Source organism: Megalops cyprinoides, chromosome 11 (assembly GCF_013368585.1).
Source record: "Megalops cyprinoides isolate fMegCyp1 chromosome 11, fMegCyp1.pri, whole genome shotgun sequence".
Classification (NCBI taxonomy): domain Eukaryota; kingdom Metazoa; phylum Chordata; class Actinopteri; order Elopiformes; family Megalopidae; genus Megalops; species Megalops cyprinoides.
In genome coordinates this window covers 36,378,844-36,405,278 of record NC_050593.1, presented here as the reverse complement: position 1 = coordinate 36,405,278, position 26,435 = coordinate 36,378,844, and the positions used below count along the sequence as shown (strand labels likewise).

Sequence of the window (26,435 nt, the reverse complement as noted above, 5' to 3'; positions counted from 1 at the left end):
TTAAAAGAACTAATGGTTGCTATGCAACAGAGGGCTACACAGTGGAACTCAGCTAGCTACAGTGGAGAATATTCCACACAGTGAATTTAACTTGTATACATTCAACCTAGATGATCATCAGGAAATATCCAGAGAAAGGATATAGTTTATGACAGATTTGTTGTCATAAATGTATGCATACTACAGAAGGCTACATACTATGGTACTAGGCCTACATACTATGGAAAGTTCTATTTTGAGCTGTACTTCTGTTTTAGGACAATGGCATTTATTAATGTAGAATGTTATAGCCTACCTGAATTAAATTGATTTCTTATAATTTTAAGTTTTCTTTGTTATTTGATTCTGGATGTGTCACTGCTACTGCTACTACTAACCGCTACTTCTTGTTCTTCATATTATTATTATTGTTGGCTTGGGATGCTGTATAATATTTATTTAAAAATACACAATTGCATCAATAGTGGTTCCATCCCATTATGAAAATAACTGAAAAACCAGGGTAAACAGACCAATTGCACTAGACCTCTAGTTCTCTGAAAAACTTTAGTAGCTAATGAGCTGTGTGAATGTGTACCTAAGGTAATAATGCCATCACATTTTAGGATCATTTTACTTTATTTTATTGTCTTGACCTAAATGGATATATTCCTTTATTTAAATATGGTTTAGGTTGATTGTTATTATTTTACCCAGTGGCAATTCAGAATTTAAAGATTAATGGCTAACTAGCTACTTCTGAAAGCTAATTAACTTGACATGACACAGCGTAGCTTGCCAGCTAACAGAAGAATTATAAACTTTTAATATGTACAGTCCAATTTATGGAAGATGGTTTTATGTAGCTAGTTGCAGAATGTACTGTGAACTGTTGTTAAATTAGTATTTTCAGAGGTAAGTTAGTTGTATGCTGGCCTTGGGCCAAGTAGGGTGGGTAGTCAGACATTTCTGAAGTGAACATTGTTATATTAAGTATTTCATTAATGTTTGTATCAGAAAAGTGTTTAGTTATTGACAAAAGTGGGGGAAATGCTGCCTCCTTGAGTCTTACCACAGTCTTAAGACCAGTTAAAGAAATGTTGGGTAGTGATTGGGCATTCCAAAGCCGACACAGTCAAATATTCTTGAATGAAATAAGGAGGCATCACACCATGGAAAAGAATGCAAACCAAGGCACCATAGTGAGTTAAATTAGTCTGTTTTAATTTAGTTATAACATTGAATGCCTTAAGTTATTGTGGCTGGTATATTGCACATCTAACGAACTTGAGCTATGCTATTTTTATTAAATAAGGATAGTATAAAAATTATGAACATTCTAAATATGTTTTTGTGCCATTTCCAAAAGAACATTTCTCAATTGATTGTGAGAAAAAGCTTGTTTAAAACTCGGTTTTTAAGAATCAGTGTCTTATAAGAGTGCAATCAACCTTGATGAGCGTTCTTACAATGTTCTACATAATTTTCAGTCATTTTATCCTGGTGTCAGGATGCATGAGATTGACACATTGCTAGTGAACTAGTTAAAGTCCTTTCCAGTAACTGACCCACAAGGTTGCACTGTTTTATGCTGGTACATGATTAAATTCTGTATTTTATCATTTTGTGATTGTTAGCATGTCTATAAAGTTGCCTTGTTGTAAGTAACAGAGTGAAACATTCTTTGACTGTGATGGTCTTTCATAGGCGTTTTTAAGAGCAATTAATATGTACTTCCCATATTGTGAGGAAAAAAAACTACTGTTGTACAGACTCATACAGATCAGACTTCCAGCCACACCATTAACTTACAAAAGGATCAGAAAAGGCAGAAGGTGAGAAAGCCTTTACGGAGAGGATGAGTCAGTTTTCATTCAGTTTGGGAAGTCTCTGTCTTCTCACCTTCTACCATTAGCCTGGCCGATGATGTGTGCTCTCCAACCTGCACGCTGTAGGTGCCCTCGTCCTCCAGCGCCACCTGCTGGATGACCAGCTTGCGGTTGCAGCCCTCGCTGCAGATCTCGAAGCGCTCGGAGGGCAGGATGACGTTGCTGCCTTTGTACCAGCGGATGCTGCACCTGGGGTTGGACACAGTGCACTCCATGATGACGCGGTGCTTCTCCAGGGCCGTCTTATCCCTCAGCGGCTTCACTATGGACACGGGGAGCTCTGCGGACACAGTGGCCGGGGTGAGGAAGCGCGTGGCTTTTAAAATGAACAGTGCTGCTTGCAGAACCAAAGTGTTACCTTCCACTTCCAGGTAAGCTGTGGATTCAGCCTGTTTGGCCACAAACTTGATTTCTCCTGAGTCCTCCGCCCTCACGTTGCACATCAGAAGGAAGTGCTTTGTTCCTAAAAATATAAGGTCACAGCTGAAGTTGAAATTCTCTCTATGCTGCAAAACTAGAGTAGAATAATAATAATAATGGGTTAAAAAAAAAAAAATTGATGTCTGAGTTAATCGTGAAATGCTACAGAACACTAAATACCATTTCCTGACTGCAGGGCTCACCTTCCTGCCGGATTTTGATGGTGCTGGTAGGCCGTATTTTGTCCCCATTCTTGAACCACTCTCCGGGCACATCCTCCAGGGACACTTCGCACATGAACACAGCGTTCTGATCCTCCTGGATGTCCAGGTCCTCCAGCCCCTGCACAATCTCCACCTCCCGCTCTGTCATGACAGGAAGGTGCGTTAGCGCCATGCAAATGCGTGCGAGCGTTCTGGCCAAATTTTCAGTCTGACTGTCTAATTATGCCCTTATTTAATTTCTCTGTCTCCAGCTTGGCTGCTATGTAGTTATCACTGTGGTGCAAAATGGCTGCCATGAATGACCTTGGTGGTTCCTACACATTAGTGTTGGTTGAGCAGAGTCTCCCAATATCCCGCTCCCTTGTTCAGTATAAAGTCGCATGAGATCCAGAATATTAGTATATATTAATGTAATCCAGTATTATTACAAAACCCTGCCACTACGCTGGGTCTTAGTTTGGCTTGTTTGCGCTGTTATGTCAAGTTGTCTTTCAGGCCATGTCGCCAAGCCCAGCTCTTTAGTTGTATATTATTGTTAGTTTTTAGAAAGGGTAAATTACGGTTAGTGCTCCTTGGGACAGCATGCTGTTTTATTCTACATCAGCTCTTTATTGTTTCATTGAGATAATTCTTTAGAAAACCACCTCATTTGGCATTCTAGAGGCACACTAGCTGCCAGCTATGGGACTTCAGCCCATAAAAACTCCTGTTGCTGATACAGTACTGCATGTCAAACGTGTTTGTCTGTTGCCACCTGCAGGTGGCAGTATTGAAACGTGTAATAATTTTGACGTGAAGCATTTTAATGAACGCACTTTAGTGAAGAAGAAGAAGAAGACAGGGTTCTTAAACAAGCCACACCGAGCAAAATATATCAGCCTGTCCATTATGAGGTGCGTGGGGGGAGGGGTGGTAATCAGGGGCAGTAAACAGTACCGGAGACCTCCAGAGAGCAGTATGTGTTTATGTCCCCTGCATCACACGTGTAGATTCCGGAATCACTGAGGTCACACTTCAGGATCTGGACGAAGCGCTTTCTCCCCATGGAGTAGATGCGGTGGTTCTTGCTTGGCTTCATCTCAACCCCGTTCTGCAGTTTAGAGAATGTATTTGAATTGTTTATTTCTTACACAGCACACAGCATAAAATGAGATTGGTTGTTGCTGAAAATATTAACGCTGGAAATCTATACTTACCAGTCCTATTTATAATTATACCAATTACTGAAGAACTTAATCATATACATTCAGTGGAATATTTCAAAATGTAAGGGTCATTCCATGTGAAACTAGACCCATTTTGACACATTAAAATTTTGTTGACAGTTATCTTTTGCCTATGTGTATGCAGAAAATGTCTTCATGTATCATTGAAGTGAATATTATAAAGATATGTAAGTAAAATAACTGCATTGGGAATAATGACGACATGTTGGCAGTGCTTTAATTTTAATGTAATGTAATTAAGTAGTTTTTTTCATGTTCTTTTTACCTTTAGCCACTTTACATCTACGTTCTGTCTCGACAGCTCACATTCAATAGATGCTGTCGTGCCTTCTGGGATATACAGGTCCTCCAGCTTCTTCAGGATTGTCACTGGAGTCTCTAAAAACAAAAGATGGAGGAGGAAGAAATAGAACAGCAGGTATGTTACAAAAAGTAGACATATCTTGCAGTTTTATTTATTATCAGTACATTGCAGTGTCTTGTCTTGGTATGGACCATTCTCTCTACAAAAGGTAAAAATCTACTGACTACCCTGAGCCCTGTGGCATGCCATGTTCCTCAGTTTACTGTCATGGACCACATCCGTCAGACTAGGCGGCTGTACAGATGTTTATGTATTTTGACAGTTATTATTCAGCTGTGGTCAAGAGTGCATCTAGACACAATGCTGGGGAAATGCTGAAAATAGCATCTGAATGAGCGAATGGTGATAAAAATAAGCAGTAGGCTTCTTCAGGAAATGCATTTACACACACTTAGAGAAAACGGTAGTGTTTGCAAGACTTCAATTCACATGCAGTGTGCAAAATATCAGATGGACGAGTGAGGGCATTTGGTGGCCTAATTGGTGTGACTGACATCCCAGGGAATCAAAGCATCTCACACACTTCTGCACCCCATCTGATCCTGAATAAATGATTTTTTTGAAAGGCCATTCAAAAATTTTATTTTCTGCCAAGCTATTGGGTGTGACTGGTGTGACCAGGAACCATCAGCTATTAAAGCAGCTTTGACACTGTTAGGACCTGCCTACACACCTACAATATACTGCCTTTTGGTTTCTATGCACTTTCTCGGTCCAAGGCTTGAGTAGAAGGTGTAAAAAGATACTGACGTGTGTTGGCCATATTGGACATGGCTTCAGAACTACAGTAGATATAAAACGCTACGTATAAAAACATGGTAAATGCATAACATATGACTCAGATTGGTAAGTGCTGTCAGGAGGTCTGCATGGAAGACAAACAGAAGAAAGAAACAGGACCAAAACAAGCTTTCAGTCAGGCTGGCTCTAAAGCCTAAAACATCTCAGCCTGAACATTTATTTATTCATTTTTAACTTTTTATTTGGTTAGCAGACAACCCTGTCCAGAGCAACTTGTTTAACTTACATTTTAACAGCTGGATATTTACTGAGTGTAAGTTCCTTGTTTAAGAGGAGAGTAACACCAGGACAAATTGTGACCAAGGCCCACCTGGTAATAGAGCCAGCAACCTTCAGGCTACCATAACGGTTCCTTAAGCAATGCAGTGCACTGCCATCCATTGTAACAGTTCTGCAGGGTAATCTGTGAACCTTCCATACCTCTGACCGTGAGCCTGGCAGACGTTTTCACGCTCTCGGCGGAGAAGGTGATGGTGCTGGTGTCCTCGAGGGTGAGGTTGGAGAGGGTGAGGCTGTGCACGCAGCCGTTGGCGCTGGTGCGCCAGTGGTTGTTGGGTTTGATGCGTATTCCATCCTTCTGCCAGACTCCCTCCACGTTGCTGTGCGACAGCTCCACCTCGAAGGACGCTGTGTCGCGTTCAAACGTGTCGATCGGGTTCAGTCCTCTGCGTATCGTGATTTTCCTCGCTGTGTGCGGAAAAATTTAAGTCCCAGATAACATCATGTAACTTGTCGGCCCACAGTTAAAATTATCAGTGCAGTTTCAACATCGACAGCCTCTCACAGTGTGTGACACAATGACAGCTTTACACAAACAAAAATATTTACTTCAACAGAAATATCGGTCAGATGTTGGTATAGCGTCCAACAGGCTGGCATACTGCACCAGACAGAAGGGGCTTCTGCGGGCCCCATTTCAGACACTCTGTTACGCTGAAGTGTGTCTATTTGGAGGGGCATGCCAACATTTTTCAACTTATTCTATCATAGACAGACATTCCCCATGGAACAAGTCGGGTTTATTTTTGATACTTGGTGACACCACCCTAGGTTTTTAAGGCCAGCGCGTAAATTTAGCTGCAATGAAAAGAGATCCAAATTCACATGAGGTGCCAGTAGCAGCTAAAGCAGACTTTCCCCTCTCTACCGCTTGCCTGCTGAAAGGACAGGCACAGCACAGACTTAAAAAACCCTGAGTGAAAATCAACTTAAAACTTGGTCAATATGAGACGGTATCAGCCTGTTTAATGTCACTGTGTGATGTAGTGCCCAACAGAGAAAACAGCACAGTGGAAGGTTCACACTCTGACCTTGCATGGAGAAGGGTTATGCTGGTACTCATCTGATAATGACTGCATTTTCACAGCCAATAAAGGGATTAAATGTTTAGGCAGAAAGAACCTTCCTTTAGCTTCTAAACTGGCTCCTATTTTGACTTGCTTGATTGAATTATCATGGGTCTGGGATCTTATCTCAATACATAAATCCACTCCCTGAGAATCTGAGTGTCATCTGTCACCTGTTGGGAGCAGTCAGGGCTCTGGAGCGAGCCATTCAAGCCCTGTCATACAAATTGCTCTCACACTCAGGATTTCAAAAGCGCCATCAGCAGCAGCCTGGACCTGAGTGGCACCATTGTGGTTCATTGCAGATGAATAGAAACAGATGGCAGAGCCAGGCTGAGCGTGTGCATACGTGCGTGTGCGTGTGTGTTTGTGAGTGTGCGTACGTGCGCGTGTGTGTGTGTGTGTGTTTGTGAGTGTGCGTACGTGCGTGTGTTTGTGAGTGTGTGTTTGCGTGTGTGTGTGTGTGTTTGTTAGTGTGTGTGCATGTGCGTGCGTGCGTGTTTGTGAGTGTGTGTGTGCGTGTGTGTGTGTGTGTATGTGAGTGTGTGTGTGTTTGTGAGTGTGCGTGTGTGTGTTTGTGAGTGTGTGTTTGTGAGGGTGTGTGTTTGTGAGTGTGCGTGTGTGTGTTTGTGAGTGTGCGTGTGCGTGCGTGTGTTTGTGAGTGTGCGTGTGTGTTTGTGAGTGTACGTGTGTGTGTTTGTGAGTGTGTGTGTGTGTTTGTAAGTGTGCGTGTGTGTTTGTGAGTGGGTGTGTGTGTGTGTTTGTGAGCATGTGTGTGTGTGCGTGTGTTTGTGAGTGTGAGTGTGCGTGTGCGTTTGTGTGTGAGTGTGTGAGTGTGCGTGTGTGTGTGTGCGTGTGTGTGTTTGTGAGTGTGTGTGTGTGTTTGTGAGTGTGAGTGTGCGTGTGCGTTTGTGTGTGAGTGTGCGTGTGTGTGTTTGTGAGTGTGCATGTGTGTGTTTGTGAGCGTGTGTGCACTCACGTTCCACGCTGAGCTTGCCCTGGGTTCGGTCGTGCAGCGTTTCGCAGCGGTAGGTGCCCCGGTCGGAGAGGGTGAGGTTGTGCACAGTGAGGCTACGCTTCCTGCCGTTCTGCTTCAGGGTGAACTTTGGGCCCGGCTGGATGACCACGCCCTGCCTCATCCACTGCACCTCGCCAGACTCCGGGCTCACCTCCACCTCCAGAGTGGCCTCCCCATACTCCTCTGACACCACTGACTCCATCTTCTTGGTGAACAGTACCTGTGCCTCTGAATCCAGAGAGGGAGAGAACTGACTGATCACGGGGGTCCCCCAAACTGATTACAGTGACTTCATTTTGCCGCTAGGTAGAAACAGAACACCGTAGACAAGAGTGATCTACCAGCAATGTCACTGCATTTGAACAGTGGCAGTTCTGATGTAGTTTCCATACTAATCTTTTCTACTGTTCTGATAATTGACACTAATTCAGTTTTTGTGCCCTAATGTTGTCATAAACAGGGCGCATTACGCAGTGTTTATACAGGGGGAGACGATGAGTGAAGAGCTGTTTTTGTTATTCAGAGAGGTATCGTACTGCCTCACACGCTGCAGGAAAAAACACCGCAGTTGTCTGCTGTTCCCTGCTGCTAGTGCCACTTGTCTCTGTCGGTTAACATTGGAATTTTAACATGAGGAGCCGCTAAGCACTGCCCGTCACAGGCACCCTTTTAATAATTCAAACATGTCTGAGGAGGTTATTATTTATCTCGGTTATGTTGACGTGGTTTTAAAGAGTCCTTCCAGCTTTCAAATAACATGCTGTTACTCTCTTATTCAAAACACTTTCAAAGCACAGAAAAACAGACCAGTTGCTAATAGCACCTACAGTGTCTGGCAGAACATTTAATTTTTTTTCATACTGGCTGTGTATATTAGTAGCACCATTCAGTTGAAAATTGAATCGTGCAAGCAAGTGATTCTATTTATAAATACGGATATTGGACATCATGTGAAATTTCATCGTAACCAAACCAGGAGATTGCACCTCTGAGCCCTGCGGCCTCACCTTGCACCTGGAGGTTGGCTTTGGACACCACCCCCTCTGCCTCCGCGGTCACCTTGGAGGTGTCCGTGACGTTACAGTTGAGGATGTGGAGCATGTGGCACAGGCCGTTACTGGACATCCTGAACTTCTCACTGGGAAAGATGTGCTCTCCATCCATTTTCCAGACCAGCTGCACGTCTTCTGGAGACACCACGCACTTGAAAGTGGCGTCTTCACCTTCAAGCACAGTGGTGTTGTGGAGCTCTGCAATGAACTCCACAATACGCGGCACTGGCAGGGACAAGAAAACAAACCACTTTAACCTACATGATGGCTTGGGTGCTAGTGTCGGTTTTTAATTTAATTTTTAACAATATGGGCTCATTAATATGCACTTTGCTCTTCCACACTTAAGAAAATGCAGAAATGCAGTTTAATAATTCTCTTAAGGTTAAGGCTAATGAAAATCAGCCTTATGAACCAAAAAATCTAAAAACACCACCAAGATATGTGTTGTCAAGGTCTCTGTATAATGAGCATATGATGAAAGCAGCATACTTTCCACTCTGAGTACGGCGCTTGTCCTGTCATCTTTGGATTCGCAGGCGTACTCGCCGGCGTCCTCTGGCGTTAAGCGGTGGATGGTGAGGCTGCGTTCTGGGCCGTCAGCTCTGATAGCTATCCGGCGGCCGGGAGAGATCTCCACACCGTCCTTCAGCCACAGCACGTCTCCCTTGGCCCTGCAGAGCTCACAGCGCAGGGTGACCATGCTGTCCTTGTGGGCCACCGTGTCCTCCAACGGCCTCACAAATTTCACCCTCATTTCTGATCCAGACACATGGAATGATTAGGAACATTACAATCACGTGTCTAATTCTTGCATTTTGTATATTTCTCTTTCTGTGAGTCAGTCAGTTCATCTGAGTGGGGATGCATGCTTGCAGTGACACAGTATATGAAAAAAGCTGTTCCCTGAGGAATATTGGTGGGGTTTGTCTGCGCAGCTCTCACCTTTAACCAAGAGGCTGAAGTGCATCTCATCAGTGTTGGCATCACAGGTGTACTCTCCACTGTCTGACCTCTGCAGTGGGTCGATGGTGAAAAAGTGGGTATTCCCCTCCACTCTGGTGTGGAATCGTTCACCGGTGAGCTCTATCCAATCTTTCATCCACCGCACCGTTGCGTTCTCCCGGGAAACGGTGACAGACAGTGTCACGCTTTCCTTTTCGTAGCCAGTGATCAGGTTTACCTCCTGTTTATTCACAAACTTGACTGCAGGCTCTGTGAGATCAAACAAAGAAAATAAGTTACCATCAAAATGAATGCTCCAACTTAATTTTGTGTCTGGTCCCCAAAACACCTTTTAATTGAACAAAATCATAAGAAATGACCTTTTCAACTGAAATAATCATCTGATACACACTTTGTACCTTGAACTTTCACCATGGTGATCATTTTGTCATCAATGGCGTCGCATATGTACGTCCCTGAGTCTGAGGACTGAAGTCCTTTCAGGATAAGCTTCCTAACTGTGCCGTAGCTGTCAATATGGGCTCGAGGATCTGAACTCAGCGGCTTCCCATTGCAGTACCACTCCACTGTGGCATTTGGCCGGGACAATTCACAGGCCAAAATCAGGTCATCCCCCACTAGTAGACTGTGGTTTTCTGGGCTCTCAGAATTGCCTATGATAGTCACCGGAGGCTCTGGAAAATGAAATAAGAACCTGATTATTTACATACATCGTAGGAGGTCAGAGCTCTTGCCCAGTATTTAAGTCATGCTATCACATTATAACAGCATCATGGTCTAAGCAACTTAAAGAGGCATTCCTTACCTTGGACTGTTACATGAAAGACAATGTTGTCGTCTTTGGCATCACACACGTATTCTCCAGCATCTGTGAGATCAGCATTGAGGATGACCAAAGAACGGAAAGCTCCTTCCTCCTCGATGCAGATGTGTTCGCCTTCTACAATTTTCTGGCTGTCTTTGCGCCACTGAACGATCCCATTCTCCCTGGAGAGCTCACACTCCAAGATAATATCATCAGATGCCAGGAACTGCTGCTCTGTCTTGAGTTCTTTTTTCCTCAGGATTTTGACTGGAGGTTCTGGAATAAATAAGCGGAAAGGAAGGTGACAGGGGAGTATCATTCCATAAAATGGGAAAAGAAACATTTGCCTTAACATCGATCTTACCAGTGACTTTGACATGAAAGTCCATTACATCATCCTTGGCGTCACAGATGTATTGGCCAGAATCCTCGAGTGTGCATGAGTGTATGGTTAACTGGCGAAAGATGCCCTCCTCAATGATGGTGACGTTGCTGCTCTCTTCCATCTCCTCGCTGTCCTTCTTCCAGCTCACCTCCGCGTTTGAGCGTGAAACCTCGCACTCAAGCACTACAGGGCCCCCAACAAAACTCTCCACAGAGCTAGCCATCTTTCTCGGACGCACAAACCTCACCGGGGGTTCTGGGCACAAACAGGTCAGTTATTGATCTTGTGTATGTGCTAAATTTTACAAGAAAAATAGGTTAAGCTTTGAGACTATCTGAAAAACGACTGACTTGCAAACTGAAAATTTTTAAGTAAGATCTGCACACAGTGGGTGGGGTTTCCCCCTAGCCCTTGAGGGGTTTTGCTGAAATTCATCTCAATCAGTGCCTGTAGTTGGAGCATTAGTTAGGGAGAAGTGACAATCACCAACTCCACAACCTTTAAGGACTAAGACATAAAATTGAGAAAGTTAATAAGTACCTGCGATATTCACAAAGAAAGTTACAGAGTCATCGGCAGTGTCGCAGACATATTCAGCAGAATCTTGGACAGTGGTCTCTGGGATAATAAGTCTCCTGTAGACTCCGTCCACTTCCAGGATCAGATTGTCATTCTCCTCTACCTCAAGTCCGTCACGGTACCAGCGCACTGTGGCATTGGGCCTGGAGATCTCGCAGCTCAGTACCATTCGTTCTGACGTCTGTTGGCAGAGCTCCATTTGGGACTGGCTGGGAGACACTATGCGCACAGGTGGTTCTGGAAGAGAGACAATAATCTAGTATTGCAGTGGGACCAGTGATGAAAAGGTGCCCTGATGGTTAACTACACTGTAATGTAGCAAGCCCAGATAAACAAGAGAGACAACAACCCTAGGAAGCAGGGCTAGGAAATAATCAATAAATTTAGGTACCCAAATAATCTGTTGCCTCGTGATCATGATGTCTGTTTTCTTTACCTGTTATGTTGAGCTGGAAGAATATTGAATCGTCAGCTGTATCACAGACATATTCACCGGAATCTTCAATACCACCATGGAGAATCTTCAGCCTTCTGTATGGGCCCTCTGATTTCAGTTTGATGTTCTGGCTTTCTTGCAGCTTTTGCCCATCCTTGTACCAATGCACTGTACCATTTGTCCGTGAAAGCTCACAGCTCAGCACTATTTCCTCAGAGACATGCCGATCGAGGTGAACGTCCTCCTTGGGATAGACAATCATCACTGGAGGCTCTGGAATGAGACACATTGGATACGTGTGGGGGGGAAAAAAAAAAAAACACCAGTCAGTGCTGTCAAGAGGACAATTTCAACGAGGACTGCTTGAAAATACCACGTTCCTTACCGCGTACGTTAACCTTGAACATCAAGGCGCTGTCACCCGCACGGCATGTGTATGTCCCGGAGTCTGACAGCTGGGTGGATCGGATAATGAGCCTCCTCGTAGAGCTGTCGGCCTGTATGGTGATGTTGCTGCTCGGCTGCATCTCAACTCCATCCTTATACCACAGGGCTGTGGCGTCAGGCCTGGACACTTCACAGCGGAGAACAAGCGGGTCCAGCTCCACAACGCTTTTGTGGACCTCCTCCTCTGGGATTTCGGCAAATGTCACAGGAGGTGCTGCAGGATAATGATTCAATTGGTCAGTTCCTGATGATATTCATGTTTGTTTGAATTTGTCAAGACATTGGTTGGATGACTTGATTTGCGGGTGTTATGCATGCATTGACTTGAGGCATTGTGGTAATGAAGACAGTTGCCCAGACCTTCCTGGAGAGAGCCATCTCTACTGTAGAAGCAAATAAATTGTTAATAAAAGCTGTGCAATGTTGCCGGTGGATTAGGCCTGGAAAACAGTAAAAGATTAGATGGCATGCTTAGTCCCTGTGATGTTTCTTCATGTGTGTCATTTTTAATGAAAAGCATGAACACTTCTGATAGATGGGAACGTAAATGGACAGAATTGGCTGGAAAAATGTTATGATAATGACGTAGCTGACATAGGTCCACTTTCTAAAGTATATTAGGAAAAGCATTAAGAAGCTGATGGAAGCAAAACTGAATTAATCCACCCTAGAAACTTCATCCAACAAAGTGAAATATTAGAATGCACCATGTATTGTTAGCTCTGAGTCAAAGAACGTAGAATGAAAAAAAAATTTATAAGAATGCTTTGCTTATCACCTTTAACTTCCACATAAATTTCGATGAAATCATCAGCTGTTTTACAACTGTACACCCCAGAGCTGGAATACTCAGATGACTTGATAACCAGTGTCCTCATGGTGCCTTCTGATTGGATCTCTATTCCAGTTTGTGGGAGGAGCTGTATCCCATCCTTGTACCAGCAGACCTGGCCAGTGGGGTCTGAGATCTCACAGTGCAGTACAATGGGGCAGCCTGCTTCAATGGACTTGTTCTTCTCTACCTCTGGAAGCGCTGTGAACCTCACTGGTGGAGCTAGAGATGTTTTTATTCATTTAAAGAAATATATTTAATGATAGTTTGTCTTTGGAAGAAAAAAAAATTGACATTGCCAATTTTTTACATGAGCAGCATCAAATATCAGAAAATTTCAAATTATTAAAATGTTCAGATAGATTTTGTAACTAAATGTATTTTTGAAGGACAGTTAGATGTTAGCAATTAGATTTTTAAATTGCGTGTAAGGAAGGTCTTGTATAGTAATGAATAAGTGTTACAATTGGCATACTCAGCATACCATGCTGAAAGAGTGGTACATCTTCAAGAACCATCTAAAGTAGTGCCTTCGCTTGTAGGAGGAAGAGATGTTTAAAGTTTACACTGTGTTGGTAGTTGCACTGATAATTTTTCTTTTTACAAGAGGGAATCTGCTTAGCAAAGATAAAACCTAAAAGTATTTTCAGCTTTGTAAAGCTGCAAAGGATATCTTCCTGATTAAATTTTAACTTTCAACAAAGAACTACCACATTCTGAGAGGAGCCGTTATCTTCTTTGAGATGTTATCGACATTAATATACCCATTCATCTGAAGGCAAATTTAACAGTTTACCAAGACTGTAGTCCTCTGAGGACACATTGCTTACATACATAATGCTGTACACATTGGCTTGTTATAGCTCATATCTGTCAGACACTTGGCTTACATTTTAGTGAATAAAGCATTTAGCATTTCATATTTGTTAGTGCTTTGGATTCAACTCAAACCCAAAATTCAAAATCACCTTTAACAGCCACCTTGAATGCTATGACATCATCTACAGCATCACAGCTGTACACCCCTGAGTGAGAGAGCTCAGCGGATTCGATGGTCAGCGTCCGCGTGGTGCCCTCGGATTGGATCTCTATTCCAAACTGTGGAAGGATCTCTATCCCGTCCTTGTACCAGCAGACCTGGGCAGTGGGGTCTGAGATCTCACAGTGCAGTACAATGGGGCAGCCTGCTTCAATGGACTTGTTCCTCTCAATTGCAGGGACTGCTCTGAACCTCACTGGTGAAGCTGGGGGGGTGTAATCTAGGTAGGAAATATTTTTTACTTGAATAATACTCTATTTTTAACTCATTGACAGGTTCTATGCAGATACCTCATTCATGTAAGTTTGTCAACATGTGAGCAGTTAGTGTTTATTATAATGAATGTGTTTTTTGTGATTATATCATATAAAATTAATGTGGCTATAAGATTCATTTTAAAATCGGAATTAAATTTGATACAGTTCTGTCCAGAATCACAGTTACATTGCATTAAGTCACTAAAAATAATTCACAATATCAATGGACCTCAGAACAGTAGGGTATTTGTTTTGTTAATTTGATAGCAGAAGGGGCATATACAGATTTTACTCTCAAGTAGTATGACACTGATTTAGTTTTTAAAGCATTCCATACTTTGTTACTCAGATTCTTTGTTAATATGAATGGAAGTAAGGCTAAAACTCACCTTGAACATCCACCTTGAACATAAGGACTTCATCAGCAATGCTGCAGCTGTATACACCAGAGTGTGAAAGCTCTGCTGATTGGACAACCAGTCCCCTCACATGGCCATCTGATTGGATCTCTGTTCCAGTTTGTGGAACGATCTCTATCCCGTCCTTGTACCAGCTGACCTGGGCATTGGGGTCTGTGATCTCACAGTGCAGTACAATGGGGCAGCCTGCTTCAATGGACTTGTTCCTCTCATCTTCAGGAAGCTCTTTGAACCGCACTGATGGAGCTAGGGGTGTTTTAAGTCATACAGAGAGAAATTCATATTGCCATTAAAAAAAACAGTGTTATTTGTGCAGCATTATATGTTTCTGGCAAAGCTAAGCTGCGTTATAGATGCCAGGAAAAAAATTGCGTTACAATTTGCAGTCTCAAAGCCTTTGTAAAAAATTTGACCCAATTATATTTTTACATGACCTGTTGCAAAAGATTGTTAATAAACATACGCTGACACAAAGCCACACAGAAAAACATTAATGCCATGATGGCTGCAGGCTTGAAAATTTTTTGGGTCAGATTTGAATACAGCATAAACAGATATAACCAAAGTCATGTTTGAGGTCTATGTTGCGCTGAAAGGCATCCTCTTTTGTCTTACAGTCATACTTCCAAGTATGGAAAAATTCAGCTAATCAAAGATCTTAATGTATGCAAACATAACAAGACATGTCACATCTGTGTGCCTGCTGTAATCAGCAGTGTATACACAGGCACTTTTTAAACTGATCATAGCAACTTTAGTAAAAAGAAGCAAATTGCTATATCAACAAAGTGAAAAGGAACAACAAGAAATATGAATCTGAATGAAATATTTGAGATGGCAGTAATATTTTGGAACACAGGCTCGCAAAGGAGTACGCTACAGTGGCCACTGATCACTGATCTTGGTCAGGACCGGGATATAGCCAAAGGTAGCAGAGGGAGGGAAGAGGCCTGTGTACAAGAGAATTTTCTCCAAAATGGAGAGGACACAGGCCTGCCCTTTTGCCACCCACAATAATAAACCCAAAAAAATAACCTTTAATGTCTTCAAGGTGAGACATGAGAGGAAACCTGAACTCAAGAACATAAATACAGAGAGAACAAGCACACCCAGGACACAAAGCAGAATTCTGGGAATTTAACCCAAAAACACAGAACAACAAGCGTTGAGAAATCTCAAAGCCACAAACATTGTGAACTCACAGGACAACATGACAGTGAACAGCGTAAAGGTGACAAAACCCTACACAGTGAGCGTTTCAAGGTTTGAATTGATGGTGGCAGTTTGTTATTTATGTCCATCTGTGCCTGATATAAACGCCCAATCTGTGCTAGGACAACTGAGTTCCTCGTAATTTTAAAGGTGTATTTGGTGTGGTCTTAGATTTTAGAGTTTGAAACATCCAAAGAAAATTTAGGATGCTGATAAATCTGCTTGAAGATTTGTGTGCTAACTATATAGTATTGTATACTTATCTTTTTAGCCATCATAATCCATCTTTTCACTCTGGAACACCATGGCATAATAGCTGACACCAAGGTATGAAAAAAAATTCATATCACTTTTGTGACGTTAAATTCAATGCCTATGTTTTTGCCTAACGAGGACAAAGTATTTGTAGAGGAATATAAGACATAGCCAAGCAGAACACATGCCATCGTAGTTAGTTGCTACTGTAAAATGTGTTCGGTTAATAGTACAGTGGATATAAAGATTATTTGGAAATCACCTTCAGTGTCCACATTAAACTGGGTGTCATCATCCTTTGTCTCAACACTGTGTACTTCAGAGTCAGAGAGCTCTGCCTGCTGGACATCTAGTGACCCTTTGATGCCGTCTGATTGGATGTCTGTGCTAGTCTGTGGGAGGATCTCTATCCCGTCCTTGTACCAGCAGACCTGGGCAGTAGACTCTGAGGTCTCACAGGGCAGTACAATGGGGCAGCCTGCTTCAGTGGACCGCTTCTTCTCAACTTCAGGGAGTGGTGAGAACCTCGCTGGTGGAGCTATGGGGTTAAATTTGTATAAAACATTCTTTTCATTATAACAAAATTGAATGCTGCTAAATTTGTTTAGTTTAAAATGTATTTGTTTTGTGCACATTTACAGATTTCTTAAGTAGTTTTTGCAGGGGGAGGGGGCTTTTATGTGGGACCTGGCACTCAAGATTGCCTTAAAATACACCAAGACAGGCAAGTGCGCAGAAGGTCTCCATTGTTAGTCACTTTTGCAAGAACAAGTGAGGTTACTTTCTGAATACAGCAGAAACTTAGCTGCGAGTCACCTTTGACATCCGCATGAAACTGCTTAGCATCTTCCATTGTCTCACAACTATACAACCCTGCGCGAGACAGATTTGCTGGTTGGAGAGCGAGCCTCCTTGTGGTGCCTTCTGGTTGGATCTCTATTCCATTTTGTGGAAGCTTTGTTCCATTCTTGTGCCAGCTGACCCCGGCAGTGGGGTCAGACAGCTCACAGGGCTCTACAGCAGGGCAGCCTGCTTCAATGAATTTGTCCTTGTCACCTTCGGGAAGTAGAGTGAAGTTCTCCGATGGAGCTAGGAGTGTTTTAAGTTATGTAAAGAGAGATTTATATTACCACTGTGAAATCAGCAATGCTATCACAGAATTGAAGACTTATTAGTACCAGACTGCTGCGCTCACAGTCTTAGATAGTCTCTAGATATATTAATACCTTTGAAAGGTTAGTTACAAATTTACTAGTAACTAGTAATTAACTAGTACTGTCTGTTAAAATGCTTTGCATGAGAAATAATTTGGAGAAGAAGAAAGAACACTTGAAATTACCTATATTAATGGAACCTTAACATTTGCAGAGGTTTTGATGTTTCTATGGCAAAATAATGGTAGATTTGAAGTCTGTTTTTGTAGATCTCTATTTGACGTGTCTGTAATCTAATATTAATCATCAAGAAACAAGTTTAAAAAAAGCTTGTTCTTTAGTATGCTCATAATGCACTGCTAAGCAAGATTTTTTTTGCTTTTAATTTCGATATCATTTTACTATGTCTTAGGCCAGGAATATGTGAACATAGTTGTAGGTACAGGATCAGTGTTAAAGTAAACCAAAGCAATTGACTTCACAGATGCAAAACCTGATGTGTTCTCATCAGTATTTGCATTTTGATGGAGCTGAATGCTTAAATCACCTTCAACATCCACCTTAAATGCTATTGCATCTTCATCTGCACCACAGATGTACTGTCTCAATTGAGGGGGCTCTGCTGATTGGACAGGCAGTCTCCTCGTGGTGCCTTCTGATTGGATGTATGGTCCAGTTTGTGGGAGGGACTTTATTCCATCCTTGTAGCAGGTGACCTTGGCGGTGGTGTCAGAGAGCTCGGAGCTCAGTGCAACGGGGAAGACCTCTTCAGTGGCTGTGTTCTTCTCTCCCTCTGAGAACCTCAGTGATGGAGCTATGGTTATTTTGATGTACACACAGAAATTTTTTCAGTAAACCAACGTTTTCCTTTGAATGTAACTTAAAGAACATCTCATTAATGTGTTTATTCTTGTTTCCAGTGTCATTTTTAGATAGCAACTACATTTAACATTCAAAATAAATTACTGTAAATATTTTCTTGAAGAGTTTCTACAAAGAGAAAAGAAGTTTCCATTGCAAAGGCAAGATATTTAAGAGGGGCGACCAGATCTCTGGTCTGAAAAACAAGTTAAATGTGTGTTAAGAAAACACCTTCGTTACATTTACGCAAGAGTGTAGAACATTCATAAGCTTATTCATTCAACCTTTCACTCATTCATTCATTAATTCATGCTATAATTTATTCATCACGGCTAACGATCTTGATGAGATCATGGTAAAACCAAAGTAACTGGTCTCAGTGAGCTTGTTCCTCTCTAATTCTGGAATAATAATAACAATGAATCCTTAATGGTAGAAATCGGGAGTCAAAAATTACTCAGTACAGAAGCATGAAATGTGTTATTGTTGTTTTTGTGAGGAACTTGATTAGTGATTTATGAATAATTAGCTGAAGGCAATCTGCGCTGAAACGTGATACATTTACATTTTTAAATACTACAGTTTCAAAGCAGACCTATGAAAGAGATCATGATGTCCATGAGATACACTCCAAATTAGAGCCAAGGAGAACACAAAAGACCACCATCGTTAGTTACATCTGTGCAAGTGCACTGGGTTAATTATAAACACACTGTTAATGAAATAGCTATTTATCACCTTTGACATCCACGTTGCTCTGGATAGTGTCATCAGATACCTCACAACTGTACAGCCCAGAGTGGGACAGCTCAGCTGATTGGACAAAGCCACAAAGAAAACAATCTTAGAATAGCCCTGGCCATGAAAGTGTGTTAGGCTAATTTTGATGCACAGAAGAAAAAAATGGTGCAAATCACCTTTGATGTCCACTTTAAACTGGATGGCATCATTTGTTGTCTTACAGCTGTATACTCCTGCGTGGGATAACTCAGCTGATTGGATGAACAGTGTCCTTCTTACACCCTCTGATTGGATGTCTAATCCAGTCTCTGGGTAAAGTTGTATTCCGTCCTTGTACCAGCTGACCTGGGCATTGGGGTCTGAGATCTCACAGTGCAGTACAATGGGGCAGCCTGCTTCAATGGACTTGCTCTTCTCTACCTCTGGAAGCGCTGTGAACCTCACTGGTGGAGCTAGAGATGATTATTCAAATTGGAATCATAATTAATTCCAAGTAATCCATAATTCTTTCTGGTCTCATATTTCTTATTCAGTTAAAAGGACATACAGCATAAAGCCACATTTACGAATACTTTCCGTGTTCTCACAGAGTAATTGTGTGTGCCGTGCCGTATAAGCCATTTCACTTTTTACCATTTAAAAGAGTTTTTAAAGAAAGCCTCAGGAAGCAAAAAACGTTGTTAATTGCAACTGTAAAAGCGCTGAGTTAGTTTTGAAACGCATAAGAAAGCCATATCACCTTTCACTTCAACATTAAACTGGATGGTGTCATCAGTTGTTGTGCAACAGTAAACTCCAGCATCAGAGAGCTTTGCTGATTTGACAATCAGAGTCTTCATGATGCCGTCTGATTGGATGTCTATTCCAGTTTGTGGGAGGAGCTGTATCCCTTCTTTGTGCCAGCACACCTGGGCATTGGGGTCTGAGATCTCACAGTGCAGTACAATGGGGCAGCCTGCTTCAATGGACTTGCTCTTCTCTACCTCTGGAAGGGCTGTGAACCGCACTGGTGGAGCTAGAGGTGGTGATTTACAACATTATTATGAAATGAACTGTGGTCTGTTTTTACTCTCTGATAATTCCACTGTTTGACTAAATCCACATTTATTTATAAGAAGTAAGTTCATTTCAGAGACAGGTTTGACTAACTAAACTTTGAAAGCAAATGAACACTGTTTTAGGCGTGAGTCTAGGCGTCACTTCCATAAGAATCACACCAAAGAGGGTCACAGAGCAGATGACCACTACAGTTTGCTCTATAGAAGTGAGCCAAGATCATTTAGAACTTATTGCTGTATGATAAGGCATCACATTTAATATCCACAGTCACCTAGACAGCATCATGAGATGTGTCACAGCTGCACACCCGTAAATGACAGAGCTCTGCATATCGGACAGTGAGCTGCCTAATGGTGCCTTTTGATTCAACATTTATGTATGAAGGAAAAGCTGGTTCTGTGATCTCCCGGTGCAGTATGAGGCGGAAGCCTGCTTTGAATACCAGGCAATGTATGTTTGGAACAGCAAGGAGTGCAGTGACAAAACTCAAACTACATTTAGTACTGTAAGGGTTTTTAAAGTGCAAGTAAAAAGTCTTTTTTGTAAAAGCTTGAAGAGAGAACCTCAAAGAGAACCACACACAACATAAAAGGCCGCCATTGTTAGTTGCATCTATAAAATTATGTTTGGTTAATTTTTCATCCAGCCAGAACACGGATAACTTTGAATCACCTTTGATGTCCACTTTGAACTGGATAGCATCACCCTTTGTCTTGCAGCTGTATACCCCAGAGTGGAAAAACTCTGCTGATGGGACAACCAGTGTCCTTCCGCTGCCTTCTGATTGGATCTCTATTCCAGTTTGTGGGAAAAGCTTTGTCCCGTCCTTGTACCAGCTGACCTGGGCATTGGGGTCTGAGATCTCACAGTGCAGTACAATGGGGCAGCCTGCTTCAATGGACTTGCTCTTCTCTACCTCTGGAAGGGCTGTGAACCTCACTGGTGGAGCTATGAGTGTTTTAATTGATTAACGTGAAAGGATTGGATTGTTTCATAAGCTGCATGATAATGAAATTAATATTTCTAATTAATCACCGTTTTATTCACTGCTTTAATATTGCAATTATTGTGGGAGAGATTGATATGCTGTGCTATGATATGTAGTAGTGAGATGAACAGATGCACTGTTTTGAAAGGTGTCTGTAATTTTTGATGTAATGCGTGAAGTGTGTGAAGGCACGTATTTGTAATCTTGACAGTAGTGTTTGTGTTTCACATGCCAGTTGCAACTCACCTTCAACTTCCACATTAAATCTAATCACATCATCAATGGCATCACAGCTGTACACTCCAGAGTGGGAAAACTCGGCTGATTGGATGACGATCCTCCTCATGTTGCCCTCTGATTGGATATTAAGGCCTTCCACTGTGTGGAGCTCCACCCCATTCTTGTACCAGTGTACTGGCACTGCTGGGTCAGACAGCTCACAGTACAGGACGATGGGGTTGCCGACTTCAACAAATTTATTCCTGTCCATCTCCGAAAGGGGTGTGAACTTCACCAGAGGAGCTATAAGTTCAACAACAGCATACAAGTCATTTAATAATTTAAGGAAGCATATCAGTTTAATCATTTTAAAAACTAAACTGGGTGGGATGTTTGCATAAAAGTAGAGGTTCCAAAACCTTTCAAGCTCATGAGTCAGTTAAGAGCGATTACATTTCCTGTGACCCAATTCTAATTAACAAGTGGCATAATTTGCTTTAGTTTGCGTAGTATGCATGCCTGTGGAAGGCATATAATATTCCTATGTACCTCAGCAGTTTTGTAACCGCTACTTTAAAGAATGCTTTTCTACAGAAACATGTATACAACACGCCTGCATGTATGTGTATATATGACGAGCGTGTGTGTGTGTGTGTGTGTGTTATTTAGGCATACCTTGAATGTATAGTGCAGCCGAATCTCGAACTCCGCAGGCGATAAAGGTGATCTCGGCCCCGTTGTCCGTGTCCCGCACTCCCCGGATGCGCAGGGAGTGGTGCGTGCGGGAACGGCGCATGGTGAAGCGGTCGTCCTCCTGAAGCTGTTTGCCGTTCAGAAACCACGTCCCGATCACAGAGGCCGAGAGCTCAATGGAGAAGGTGGCGTCCTGGCCCTCTGGCACCAGAGCGTCTTGCAGCGGAGTTTGTATTTTTGCCACTGGGACTGAAAAGGAGGAAAAGGAGAAACCCCAAACCTCTCAAAGTCAGACGTTTGCAAGCAAAGTTCACAGCCCTATTGCCCAAACAGACTACCTGGAGACTACCAGATGAAATGCTTATGTCTTAGGAAAGCTTTAAGCCTACCCAGATGGGCTGCCCTGGGGAACTCCACATGGCCACTCCTGCCGTACTTGTTGACGCTGCATATGCGGAATCGATAGTCGGCTTCACAGGGCACACTGTCCCCCAGAATCTCCACTGAGGTGGCCGAATCTGTGGTGAGGCACTGCAGCCACTCCTGGGAGCCCACCTCCTGCCTCTCCAGCACGTATCCCGAAGGAGGGTTCTTACGCGAGTCGTGTGCTGGGACCCAGGAGAGGAGGACAGCGTTGGTCCGTTCAGTGTTAATCTGCACACCAACCGGACAACTGGGTGGGCTATGCCTAGCCGCTGAAATCGGGAGCAAAATACAAGAATGTAAAACATGGATTGCAGTAGGCAGCTTTTATGACACTGCACTCAATGAAAGTTTTGTAAGAGCTACATACATATGATTCAGTCTAACCTTTGACCCTGAGCTGAGAGGAAGTCTTGGATCTGCCCACAATGAAGGTCACCTTGCCAGAGTCTTGGGGTGAGGTGTTGACAAAGACAAGAATGTGAGTTTTTCCGAAGGATTTTATGATTGTCTGGTGGGTCTCTCGCAGCTCAATCCCATCTTTATACCAGTGTATTTCCATTTCTTCCTCCTCTACCTCCACACAAAAGGCGGCATTTTCCCCCTCGAGGACGTCTACCTTACGTGGAAGCTTGCGTACTATTGTACCTGTCGTAAGGAAAGCAACAATTTTACCAATCAGTGGATTAATTCTATTCATTCTGTCTTTTATATCCACAGTTGAGGAAATTCTGGAGAAATACAGTCATTGCTAAAGCCCAGAACCAGGTGATTATGGGGTGTTTACCTTTGACAGTACAGTCATTGCTAAAGCCCAGAACCAGGTGATTATGGGGTGTTTACCTTTGACAGCCACCTCTGCGATGCTCCTCCCACCGTCTGCCATCTCGCACAGGTAGATACCGTCATCATCCGCTCCGATGTCACGAATAGTGAGGCGTCGTTTTGTCCCCCACTCCTCCATCCCGTACTTGGCTCCTGGCTGTAACCTGCGGTCCTCCAAGTACCATGTGATGGGGACAGAGTCCTCTGGGACCTCACACTCCAGGATGGCCAGGTCCCTCTCAAACACTTCCAGGTCACTAAGAGGCTGCTTAAAGCGTACTAGTGGCTCTGTTGGTGGAAAAGACAGGGGAATTTCACATTTCAGAAACTCTTTGTAAAGCTTACAGTACTAAGGGATGAAATTGAAATGGTCATCAAATGTTGTCGTCAACACATGTTGAACAAATGCTGGAAATGGACACTTAATCTGGAAGCAATATGGAAAAAAAAACACGCTAAGGACCTCAATAAGGTACTCTGTTTAAACTCAACGCAAACACCTTGTTGAGTGCAGTGCGAGATGCAGCAGAGTCAGTTCCATTCTGAGCGGAAGAGTAAAGTTCTTATGCTTGACAATCTTATGTGCTTGATGCTGATGTGACTGGTATCAGGTGCAGTAATGGTTACATTTTTGTTGTTGTCTGATTGAGGAAATTGTCACTGATTGTGTCAGCTGATTAGAGTAAAGCAGTATGTACAGTTATCTCACTGTGGAAGAGGCAAAATAAACCAGAACTGCTGCTACTAACACATCTTCGTTTGTTGTAGAATATACCATTTATTTAGTCACTGATAAGCTAACCACAGTCAGCAATAGCAGTTGCTTTGATGTCCACATGATATAACTGTCAGACACAGAGGAAATGCTACCAAAAGGCCAGTGCTGAACTACACAACCCAAAAACAGAAGCGGGCTTCAGACAGTTCTCTTGCTAGTATGTCAGTGTCGTTAATGTTAATGGCAATGGCCCCGACATTGAGTCTCACACTCAGTGTGTAAGGCTTGAGGAGTTTAACGCTAGACAATACAGCTATATACAGCTATGGTAACAAGAGACCAGAAGTCCTGTAAACATCTTAGCAGTCTCAATTTATGAGTGTTTGTCTTGTGTCCTGACAAATGAAGCTGTTTGGAAATTAATTTAAAAACTGATGTCATTATGTTGTCCAACTTTGTTATTGTCATGCACAAATTAAAATGCAGTGGCATGTCTTTTATCATTTCAATGTTTGGATGACAAGCTACGAAGTCAAGCTGACTTGAAAAAGGCAACTGACTTTCCCTTCTATTTCTTCTTAGACCTGTTCCATCTGATTCTCTGTACGTAACGCTTCCTGCTGCTTTTCGGCTATGCCTGTACATATGAAACTTGGCCAAAACCTGCTAGTATCGGATTGCATTGCTTGTGCCTTGTGTGTCAATACATAAAATATTTGTAAAGATGTTTACGATTTTACATTAAAAAATTCCCGTTGGCTAACATGGATAGAACTTTCAGAATATGAACATTCTAATATGTGCAGCTTATGTCACAATGGGCCTGCTACAGTAGTCACAGACGCAGACCATCTCTCATGTAAAGCTTGAACTGGCTACTACTATGCTACGCTTTCTCAAGCCACAGAGTGAGGACTACACAATACTTCACATTCATGTCATACTTGCTTCTGTGTTCTTCAGCCATTATGTGTGGGAAGTGTGTTTGTGCCAGACATGAATCTGCTGCATCCCTACTGGATAGAATGGGTTAGGAAGTGGACCAGAGGAGAAATTAAAGTTTAATTTTCAAACCTGGAGTGAGATGTTGACACTGAGAATACTGTATCTTGCTCTCAGGCAATTTACTGTCATAGTGACAGAATAAGTCATTCATGCTTGTCACAGAGATAGGCACTCTGTCTTCCACTTTAAACATGCTGGTTTGGTTTATTAATTATTTAAGTCCTGCTTAGTGGCCAGTATAACGCTGTGCCATGTAATTCCTGTTATTGCCCTGTGTCTGATCCTGACACCCCTCCTTGTTAGGGTCCCCGACTCTGTGGCTGTAGTTTTTGCTTGCGTGTGAAATGTGCCGTGCTGACAGGGCACAACCAGGAGAGGTTACTCTGGTATATCCCAGCGAAGTCTTATTGCATTGAGAGGCAGGCTGTGATCCACTAGTCGCATAGCCCACAGTATGATTCAGGCACTAAATTTAGGGACACGGCGTAGGAGGAGGCCAGTTGTCAGTGCACATGTCCACTCTTAAAAAGGTAGAACAGCGTAAAGAAGGTTTAGACTTACTGTACGTCTAAATGCATTCATCCATGAATTAGAAATTGAAAGTGCGGTATTTGTAATCTAATGCTGACTGATAGGTTCTGTGTGTGTGTGTGTGTGTTAGTGTGTGTGTGAGTGAGTGTGTGTGTTAGTGTGTGTGTGTGTGTGTGAGTGAGTCTGTGTGTTAGTGTGTGTGTGTGTGTGTGTGTGTGAGAGTGAATGTGTGTGTGTTAGTGTATGTGTGTGTGTGTGAGAGTGAGTGTTTGTGTGTTAGTGTATGTGTGTGTGTGTATGGGTGTGTGTGTGTGTGAGTGAGTGTGTGTGTTAGTGTGTGTGTGTGTGTGTGTGTGTGTGTGAGAGTGAGTGTGTGTGTGTTAGTGTGTGTGTGTGTATATGTGTGTGTGTCAGAGTGAGTGTGTGTGTGTTAGTGTGTGTGTATGTGTGTGTGTGTGTGTGTGTGTGAGTGATGGATAATGGTGGACAGTGTGTGGTGTGGTGAGGCGAGGCACAAATTGCCTTTACAAAAAGCAACAACAAACAAATGAACCATGTTTGAGATTAGTTTTTGTGACTGGGTCTTTTTATGCCTGTTTTTTTTTTTTTTTTGGACTAATTATATTATGAGGTATAAAACCCTTAAATTACTGAGTTGTAAAAACACTGTAAAAAAAACTGCAAACATCAAATTATCAACATGATTGAAAGTCACAGAAGAACTATTAACATGTTGAAGTGATGTAAATAAATTGTTTGTAATTGACACCATGAGACAGTACCAGACAGTTGTAAATGGAGGAATTTCAACTTAAGATAGTAGCAGAGAGCTTGCTATTTTTCTGACTTTATAATTACCCTCCTTTCAACCTTTAGACAACCGATTCTCAATCCTGCTCCTGGGGGTTAGGCTCTTCCATCTATCCTTGCTCTACCTACCTGACTGAACTCATCAGTGGCGCTTTTGATTAGCTGGGCACAGCTGATTTAATTAAGAGCATGTTAATCGCACTAATCAGGTGTGTTTGGATAAGCAAGGATAGATAGAAGATATGCAGGACAGTGGGCGTCCAGGAGTAGGTTTGAGAAACACTGCTTTGGACTCATCTATGAGTCCATGCAACATTTATGCTCTGTTGCATTTTTCTGTTTGTAAAAATGCAGAACTTTTCCTGCATGTCCTGCTTTGATATGATGGAGCTACACAGGCCTTTAGCTTTGAATATTCTGTGAGCCGTGTGAGAAATCTGATCCCCCCCCTCCCGAG

General features: G+C 42.6%; 1 protein-coding gene across 5 annotated transcripts in view; it reads right to left on the bottom strand.

The window, feature by feature from the left end:
* The window catches only part of obsl1b (obscurin like cytoskeletal adaptor 1b), a 35,750-nt gene that overhangs the window by 5,613 nt on the left and 3,702 nt on the right, over positions 1 to 26,435 (bottom strand). Inside the window, exons 3-33 of one of the 5 annotated variants that reach the window (XM_036541456.1) lie at positions 22,933 to 23,202; positions 22,477 to 22,737; positions 22,056 to 22,361; positions 21,649 to 21,915; positions 21,001 to 21,276; positions 20,439 to 20,714; positions 19,447 to 19,722; positions 18,884 to 19,159; positions 18,705 to 18,779; positions 17,653 to 17,919; positions 16,768 to 17,040; positions 16,214 to 16,489; positions 14,455 to 14,730; positions 13,738 to 14,028; positions 12,716 to 12,991; positions 11,876 to 12,151; positions 11,491 to 11,763; positions 11,016 to 11,291; positions 10,455 to 10,730; positions 10,091 to 10,366; positions 9,684 to 9,959; positions 9,265 to 9,534; positions 8,812 to 9,078; positions 8,275 to 8,544; positions 7,229 to 7,495; positions 5,324 to 5,590; positions 4,004 to 4,116; positions 3,449 to 3,602; positions 2,492 to 2,653; positions 2,227 to 2,331; positions 1,882 to 2,148 (exon numbers count right to left, since the gene is read on the bottom strand). In XM_036541456.1, coding sequence (XP_036397349.1) covers positions 1,882 to 2,148; positions 2,227 to 2,331; positions 2,492 to 2,653; positions 3,449 to 3,602; positions 4,004 to 4,116; positions 5,324 to 5,590; positions 7,229 to 7,495; positions 8,275 to 8,544; positions 8,812 to 9,078; positions 9,265 to 9,534; positions 9,684 to 9,959; positions 10,091 to 10,366; positions 10,455 to 10,730; positions 11,016 to 11,291; positions 11,491 to 11,763; positions 11,876 to 12,151; positions 12,716 to 12,991; positions 13,738 to 14,028; positions 14,455 to 14,730; positions 16,214 to 16,489; positions 16,768 to 17,040; positions 17,653 to 17,919; positions 18,705 to 18,779; positions 18,884 to 19,159; positions 19,447 to 19,722; positions 20,439 to 20,714; positions 21,001 to 21,276; positions 21,649 to 21,915; positions 22,056 to 22,361; positions 22,477 to 22,737; positions 22,933 to 23,202 — 7,737 coding nt within the window. The remainder of the gene's footprint in view (positions 1 to 1,881; positions 2,149 to 2,226; positions 2,332 to 2,491; positions 2,654 to 3,448; positions 3,603 to 4,003; positions 4,117 to 5,323; positions 5,591 to 7,228; positions 7,496 to 8,274; positions 8,545 to 8,811; positions 9,079 to 9,264; positions 9,535 to 9,683; positions 9,960 to 10,090; positions 10,367 to 10,454; positions 10,731 to 11,015; positions 11,292 to 11,490; positions 11,764 to 11,875; positions 12,152 to 12,715; positions 12,992 to 13,737; positions 14,029 to 14,454; positions 14,731 to 16,213; positions 16,490 to 16,767; positions 17,041 to 17,652; positions 17,920 to 18,704; positions 18,780 to 18,883; positions 19,160 to 19,446; positions 19,723 to 20,438; positions 20,715 to 21,000; positions 21,277 to 21,648; positions 21,916 to 22,055; positions 22,362 to 22,476; positions 22,738 to 22,932; positions 23,203 to 26,435) is intronic. The other 4 variants (XM_036541457.1, XM_036541459.1, XM_036541458.1 and 1 more) reach the window with 4 other exon arrangements.